Source organism: Gymnoscopelus microlampas (assembly GCF_963454915.1).
Source record: "Gymnoscopelus microlampas genome assembly, chromosome: 23".
NCBI lineage: Eukaryota > Metazoa > Chordata > Actinopteri > Myctophiformes > Myctophidae > Gymnoscopelus > Gymnoscopelus microlampas.
The window spans coordinates 24,523,641-24,532,378 of NC_139960.1; the positions used below are offsets into that span (position 1 = coordinate 24,523,641).

Genomic DNA, 8,738 nt, shown 5'->3' on the forward strand with positions numbered 1-8,738 from the left:
ACAGAGATTGAGGGAATACAGCATATAAACAGTTTACAATTTAGGCATTTAGCAGACACTCTTATCCAGAGCGATCTTCTAAGTGTGAATCAGGGTGAGCAATGTAAGCATGACAGAGTGTGTGTGTGTGTGTGTGTGTGTGTGTGTGTGTGTGTGTGTGTGTGTGTGTGTGTGCATCGCAGCAATATTAATATCACAAAGTAAGAAAGACAACAGAGGAAGCAAGAAGGAAGCAGTTTGTTGAAAAACAAGAGAATGAGAGTGCATTTGTGCGTGCGTTCATGTGTAAGTATGAAAACATCAGTCGAACCGGAGACAAAGGAAGGATGGATATGGCAATTTTTTAGACAAAACAAGAAATTAACATGATGCAAGAAGAGAGAGAGAGAGAGAGAGCATCCTAGAGTCACAGAGAAAATAATTGGTGAGAGCGAAAGGATGGATGAGAGCAAACTCTCTCACAGAACATTCCTCACACATGACTGTATAAGGACATGGAATAAGACACCACACACACACACACACACACACACACACACACACACACACACACACACACACACACACACACACACACACACACACACACACACACACACACACACACACGCGCATGCACACACACACACACACACACACACACACACACACACACACACACACACACACACACACACACACACACACACACACACACACACACACACACACACACACACACAGACTCCTTTTGCTGGCTCTCAAATCATCCACTGTCACTCAAGTACTTGGTGAGCAGTCAAGAACTATCAGATGCCAAATCAGTTAGACCTCTTAATCTATTTTTACATGAGAAGAATTTTGCTTATCTAAGTGGATATAATGAGCTTACTCTGTCTTTTTATGGTTCATAGCTTTATCCCTGGCTCTCGTGTCAGCTTAGCACATTTTTGTGACCCTATTTACAGTTAGACCAGGATGTATCGCATTGAAAGGGGATGCCATTACATTTTAACAACTAACATACAGTGACGATTACAGAATTGTTTATGAACATATTTTAAGAGCAATCAGAGTTAAACTTGAACACTCCCCACACTTTTCAAATCAACGCTATAGTAGGCTGCTATAGTAGGCTGCTATACTATGTTTTGGCCTTTAACTCTTGAAGGTCATGCACCAAATGCACCTTTGCAAGACCCAAAAAGTTTAATTAATTATTGGGTTCTGTAACAATATGCCCCAGCATAGAATGCCTCAGTTAAACTCTAATTACAGTAGGCTCACTCAGCTATGCTGCTAATAGATTAAATCTTTCTGTCTCCAAATTGAGTTAATCTGTGTGCTTGGCATCATGTAGCCTACAGTATACTGTATGTACAGTACTGTATACATGTCTTAAACAATTCCAGAGTTCTAAAGGGGTTTTCAACTGACTGTCATGTGATCTGTCCTTTATTAGCTTAGCTGAGGTGATAAGATCCTTAAACAGTACTGTGTCCAAACAGTAGTCTAGGCTTCAGTACAAACACACTTATCTCCGGAAACTTTATTATAAGGAACATGATTTAATGGTTAATTATCTTCGCCAGGCTGATGTTTTTCCCCTTTTTGTGTGTGTGTGTGTGTGTGTGTGTGTGTGTGTGTGTGTGTGTGTGTGTGTGTGTGTGTGTGTGTGTGTGTGCGTGCGTGCGTGCGTGCGTGCGTGCGTGCGTGCGTGCGTGCGTGTGCGTGTGCGTGTGTGCAGGTGCACGTGCACGTGTGTGCATGCGTGTCTGTGTGGGAGTTTGGAGCTAATCTGAGAAACTAATACACCGATTTGCACCACATTTCTCAAGCATGCACAAATTCTCCAAATGTCTCTGGAGTCATGTGACAATGCCAGTCAAACAGCTTTTTGATATTACATACCGTTTAATTTCTTCCAAAAGTAGTGGCCGGGGTCTATTTCTTACAAAAAACACCATCGCAACGTTCACTCAACACCAAATTTTAGTCACGTTGAGAGGCCTCTATAGAGCACACCTCCAAAAGTGCTTTAATTTCTGCCTATATAGGGGGTGCCACAAATCAAATGTGAAAAGTTGAACCGTGCTGCATGTCATAGAAATGATATTTCCCCCCTGTAGCTTCCTCAAGGTCCTGATGCAACCCACAACACCCAGCCTACAAGCTTGTGAAGCTTGTAAGCTTGTCTTTTGAGTGAACTTTACAAGCTTTAACCATACGTAAATCTGTGTACACATGAAACGATGCACTACACATGAAACAATGCGCTCAAGCTCGACTAAGCTCATGTGACAGTCTATTTTAATTGGACCGACTGAAAGTACCATTATGGTAAAACAATGCCTAACTCCTTTCTATTCTTATATACTTGTATCAATGACTTATAGGAGAGATGGAACCGTAGGGGCGCAGAGGTGTACTGTATATGCCCACAGGTCGTCAGTGTTTGAAGTCAGTCGGTCAGACAATCAAGATATGTGAACTACAGACAGGCGCCCACACACACAGACGGACGAACAGAGATTTCGTGCATTTATACTAGGATGTTCTGGGAAAGCAAGATCTGTCTCTTTCCGTGGAGTAGAAACAAGGACATTCAATGACTCATGGCAATGGAAGGCAATGTTCCATACTAGACTCATGGGAGACAATGATTCTTACTCAACCAGGGCTTGATTCCATGTTGTACTCTGTCAATTATGATTATTTAACAGCGAATGGCCTGTTCGGTTCAGTCAACTTTGACTACAGCAGTGTATGGTGTCATCAGTTAGAGCCTTGATTTTAATGGGAACACATACTGTAGGAAATGAAAGCTCAGTGTTAATTTAACTCTACAGTTTTAAAACTGACCCAAATGCCCAAATGGACAAATTGGGGATTTTGCTTGTTTGGCAGTCTGGATTTAGACGATTCAATGACCTGACCCTGATGACAATAACAGACATACAGTACAGCTGCTTATAGTGTGGGAGTTGGGGCATTTGTGTGTGTGTGTGTGTGTGTGTGTGTGTGTGTGTGTGTGTGTGTGTGTGTGTGTGTGTGTGTGTGTGTGTGTGTGTGTGTGTGTGTGTGTGTGTGTGTGTGTGTGTGTGTGTGTGTGTGTGTGTGTGTGTGTGTGTGTGTGTGTGTGTGTGTGTGTGTGTGTGTGTGAGAGAATAAAACCCTCATGTGGTTGAGTTCTGTAAAACCCACAAAAAGTAAACAGCATAGGTTCCTCTCTCTGTCCTCATTTTAACCATATTAGATGTCATTGGTAGAAATAGACCAACATGTGGTTTTAGATTGTATCTTGTTTATTTGAGATGAGAAATGTGTTTATCTCTTTGGTGGGACGGTTTCTGACCGGATAATGCTTTGACCATGTAGTTGTCAGTGTTCCAGAGTTGGTTCCGACTGCAGACCCCTGTTGCATGTTGTTCCCTTCTGTATCTCTACACTGTGGGGGTCCAAATTAAGTTATGACTGGCCCCATTATTACTAACCCTATTCCTAACCCTAACCTCACACTAACCTAATGGTCGGAATAATAGGATGTTGGAATTATGAGTGGACCCCCTGGTCAATACGGTAAATTCTTTACTCAGACAGATTTCCTAAGACTTTTGCCCTTCATTGTGGACACATTCTGTGCCAAGAGGTGTACCAGATTGGAAACACAGTTTGCTCATCATTATAAACAGTAAATACATGTCATTGCAAAGTGCACCTCTCTTCTTTATGTATAGGTGCATTTAAGGGCAGATTGCACAAATAATGGGAGGAGATTGGGCGTATTATTACACATTATGCTTCATTGGCACTCATGCAATTTGCGAGGGTCGGTGTCACATAAAACTTGAGGTGGAGATGACAGATTACACAGATTGCCAATAGGACTTGGAGATATGACACAGAGAGAATCAAGAAATAATCCAAACTAGTTCATATTATATTAAACAGTCACACAATTACATACCGGTAGCCACTTGAACCCTTGCATCCCTATTTTGGCAAATCACTGTTGCCTCACAGCAAGAAGGTCCAGAACAAAATATTAATGTGCGCGGCCAGTGTGTGTGTGTGTGTGTGTGTGTGTGTGTGTGTGTGTGTGTGTGTGTGTGTGTGTGTGTGTGTGTGTGTGTGTGTGTGTGTGTGTGTGTGTGTGTGTGTGTGTGTGTGTGTGTGTGTGTGTGTGAGAGAGTGTACAGTATACTGTACATATAGCTCCAACTAAATCCATGTCATCTAATAAATGGCCTTCATCAACTAATATTTCCATAAAGCACCAAATAAAGACACCATGATCAGACAGATGATAATGAACGCTCTCTTCATGCTGTTGTCCCTCTCCCTCCCCATCTCCCCTGGCATGGGCTGTTTCAGAACCCTCAGAACGACGAGGCTGCAGAACATCCTCACTAACATGAAAAATAGTTATTTACCCAAATGAACATTATACCATATCTTATTATAACCCACCAGCATAGTCACAACCCAATGATGACCAACCATGCCAAGGCAGAGCGTTTTTTTTTTATTGTAGGCTACTACATGTGAGGGCCGCGAAGCATTGTAAAATTCCTTCGGTTCCCTGCATTGAAGCACAAAAAGTAACTAGCAGGCGGCCGCATGCAGATTGCATAGCTGCCTTAGTAAATTCAGTTAATTCCACACACCTTTGATGTATGTAAAACTGTCCCTCAGAATTAACAGTCAGGATTTTGCTGTGTACTGTGTTTAATTTGAGTGTGGGTCCTTGTCCAGAGACAACAAAAGAACTTCTGTCTGAAGATTGCATTAGTTTGAAGGCTGATATTCGGGCATGCAGGTAGCTTTGAGGTTGGAGGTATAAATTAAGAGACTCAGCTGTTTGTTCTTCTGTGGATTGTCATGGGACACTGTTAAAGGATAACATTCGGTTACTTATCTTGGAACTGAGCTGGACCAATGGATGACAGGTGAATATATGGCCCTTGCTATTATTGGGAAGGTTAATTCAGAAAACACATTTTTCGTAAGCATGTTCCTGGATGAAGGGACCATGAGGAGAGGGTTGGGGGTGGGTGGAGGGCTGGTCAGTCCTTTCAGGATGCAAAGCCACATGGGACATATAACTTTTGTTACATGTTTAGGCTTATGCACATGTAAAGAAGTATGATATGATATTTTAAAGACTTTTTTCGTTTTGTATTTAAATATATTAACTTCTGCTTCACTAAATGTATTTATTATTACGGCATGGCTCCTAGAGGTAGAACCGTGCAGGAGCGTGTGTATGTTTGTATGTGTGTGTGTGTGTGTGTGTGTGTGTGTGTGTGTGTGTGTGTGTGTGTGTGTGTGTGTGTGTGTGTGTGTGTGTGTGAGTGTGTGTGTGTGTGTGTGTGTGTGTGTGTGTTTCTGCGGCTAATCTCGCAAACCACTGGACCAATCAACGCCAACTTTATTGTGCACGTTATACAGTATGTGTACATACTAGAGGTTCGGACCGGCCTCACATCGTTGTGTGTGTGTGTGTGTGTGTGTGTGTGTGTGTGTGTGTGTGTGTGTGTGTGTGTGTGTGTGTGTGTGTGTGTGTGTGTGTGTGTGTGTGTGTGTGTGTGTGTGTGTGTGTGTGTGTGTGTGCGCGTGCGTGCATGTGTGCGCGCGTGTTATGACCCTCCAGGTATAAGGATTACAGGGAACCTCCGTGGTCTCCAGAGGCCTACCAGTTCTCTAAACAGTACTGGTGTGTTTTGGCTGCCAGACTGGCCTTTGTCATCCTCTTCCAGGTGAGTGCTCTGTGTGTGCTCTGTGTGTGTGTGCGTTCGTGACAGACAGACAGACAGACAGACAGACAGACAGACAGACAGGCAGACAGACAGAGAGATCACCAGTGGCTTATTAACATACTGTATAAGATGTTACAACAATATTATTCCATCTGTCCGTCCACCTCTCTCTCTCTCTCTCTCTCTCTCTCCTCCGCCCTCCAGAACCTGGTGATGTTCCTGAGCATGCTGGTTGCCTGGGTGATTCCCGACGTCCCCAAGACCATCGTGGAGCAGCTGAAGCGGGAGAAGACCCTGCTGGTGGACGTCTTCCTCCGCGAGGAGAAGGAGAAGTTCCAGCTCATCCAGAGCCTCTTCGCCAAGGACCCCAACCTCCAGGCCGCCCCTGCCAGCGGCCAGCCGGACGCCCAGCCGGGCCAGGTGCACCCCGACGCGGGCCGCTACAGTACTCTGCCCCCGGCCCTCTCCCAGGGCCTGGCGGGGGATAGCGGGGGAGGGACCAGGGTCAGGTGTCGAGCGGCCAGCTTCAGCCAGTTCAGCAGGCCGGCGTCGCCCAGGAGCAAAAAGGACACGTCCACACACACGGCTGTGTGATGCAGATAGGCTCCGTTCACTAACACACACTGCCGTAAAAAAAAAAAAAGTTTGGCTAGCACTGACTGAAGGACAATCTGTGTATGACTGACTGTAGGTCTAGAACAGTGGTTCTCAAACGTTTTGTGTACGTGTGTACGGTACATTGTGCACATATATGTACATTTTGTAGCCTACACTCCCAGCGTTACAGACCCTGTAAGGTTCCATTTGGAACCCCCTCAAGGAACGCTGAGGGTCCCTGGACCCCACTTTGAGAATCACTGGTGTAGAACATAACGCTGTGTGATAATGCTGTATGTGTGTGTAGTGTATATATGAATCTTTGTGTGTGTGTGTGTGTGTGTGTGTGTGTGTGTGTGTGTGTGTGTGTGTGTGTGTGTGTGTGTGTGTGTGTGTGTGTGTGTGTGTGTGTGTGTGTGTGTGTGTGTGTGTGTGTGTGTGTGTGTGTGTGTATATTGTACTGTACAGTATGTCTGTGTTTGTGATGAGTACAGGGTTAATTGACCATATTTACACGGCGGCCATTTTGCTCTGGGAATATGGCCAATAGCCTGTCATCACTGCTCTTTTTGGCCTCAGTCTCAAAACAATCCATGTATAAGACCCCCCACCCAGACCATTTATGGTCTGACTGATCACCTGTTCAAACTGTCGTTAATGTTATTAGACTATTTTTGTTACTGATTTTCTGAGGCAGACTAAGCTTCATAGCGTAGACGAGCAATAATAATTATGATTCTGAGTGGGCAAAAAAGGCTATCCTTGCGGGTCCATTTGGTTCCATTTGTGCACTCTCTCAGAGTTAGATGAACGCTGAGATTACACTGAGAAACGTACTGCTGTACTGTAGGTCTTCATGAGGAAACAGGAAAGACAGTAACATCCATGGGTTTCCCTAAACAGTGAACTGGTTGGCCACTACATAAATCAGTTATTCTCAAGCCTTTTGATTTCAAGGACCCCCAGTTTGATATCTACTGTACACTATAAAATCCTGTTGTTAATTTAACTCTTGAGAGTACAAGTCATGTGTACACTCTCTTGAGTTACAGACCTGTAAGTGTTGGTTCTAAACTATCATTTAGCTGGGGACCCCCTAGGGGTCCCTGGACCCCACATTAAGATCACCAGTGGCATAGATAACAGCCGCATCCTGCCCTAAAGGAATTGAATTGTACCAGTTACTGTAGGTGTTGTGTACCGGTATCAGTTACAGTAGGTGTTGTACCGGTACCAGTCTGGTACCGGTACAACACCTACTGTAACTGAATTGCTGTCGGGTAAATTAATGCACTACTTCATCATACTACAGTGTCACACAAAAGTAACAAAAATAGTCCATCTACACGCTCAAAACACGTCACATCGACATGTTTTGAGCTTGTAGATCGGCAAGTTTTGAAATAGCTATTTTGCAATTATTTTATTTGAATCCTGAAAAGTAACAGTTGTGGACATATGAGGTTTCCACCTCGTTGTACTGGTACCGATTACAGTAGGTGTTGTAGTGTCATAAGACCTAAGTGCTGTTCTGGAGACCATCATTTAACCCACTGAGGAGAATTCAGTGTTGAACACTAACTGTGATACAGACTGTAATTGCAACAATGTCCATCTTAGCCTGGTAATTGTGATATAGAGATACTGTAGATAATAATGATTTATCTTAGGTGCACTGAGAATCAGAGTCATAATCATAATACACAGTCAAATCCCCAGTGTGAATGTATCCATTTGTAACTCCCAAGACAAATGTAACCAAATGGGCCCATAACAGTTACTGTACATATGGTTACATTTGTACACTCTCAGAGTTAAAGGAAAACGTTTCTTGATTTTCAACCTAACTCCCATTGTTATCTGATTAATAATATAATATAGTGTTGCAAAAAATACCTGTCTTCTGTGTATTTCTCTGTGAAATATTAACATTGCTTCTCCTCACATTGCCTCACTTTTAGGTTGAAAATCAGCAACGTTTTCCTTTTATACTCAGGGTTTTAATGTGTACAGTTTTCTGGCCAAGGACGTGTGAATACAAGGACTTTGGTGGGTTGTTCTCTCCCACAACACAATACAGTAAAGAAGTAAGTGAATATACTGTATAAGCAGTAAAAACAGAAGCTTCATGCCAGTGAGTGGGGATTAGGACTTAAAGTGGATTTAGGAACAGTGAGAATGAGGAGGTTTGGTGCTGCCTGCACGACCCACTCATTCACTTTTACCCATTGAGAACATGGATCTAAAAGAATAGATGGGTGATGGAGGAGTCCCATGTTGGAATTGGCTAGTCTGCACCCTTGCATCGTATGGCAGATGGGTCATGCACTACATGTTCACATCCACCTACTTTGCCGGATGATCCGACAATGGTTATTGCTATGGATACCAGCCCGTCTTCAT

The 8,738-nt window shown here is 43.6% G+C and overlaps 1 protein-coding gene across 1 annotated transcript in view; it reads left to right on the forward strand.

Moving 5' to 3' along the window:
* Positions 1-6,406, forward strand: part of ano2b (anoctamin 2b) — an 84,127-nt gene extending 77,721 nt beyond the window's left edge. The window contains exons 23-24 of the mRNA XM_084049853.1: positions 5,633-5,738; positions 5,943-6,406. Coding sequence (XP_083905979.1) covers positions 5,633-5,738; positions 5,943-6,332 — 496 coding nt within the window. The 3' untranslated portion in view covers positions 6,333-6,406. The remainder of the gene's footprint in view (positions 1-5,632; positions 5,739-5,942) is intronic.
* Positions 6,407-8,738: the final 2,332 nt, after the last annotated feature.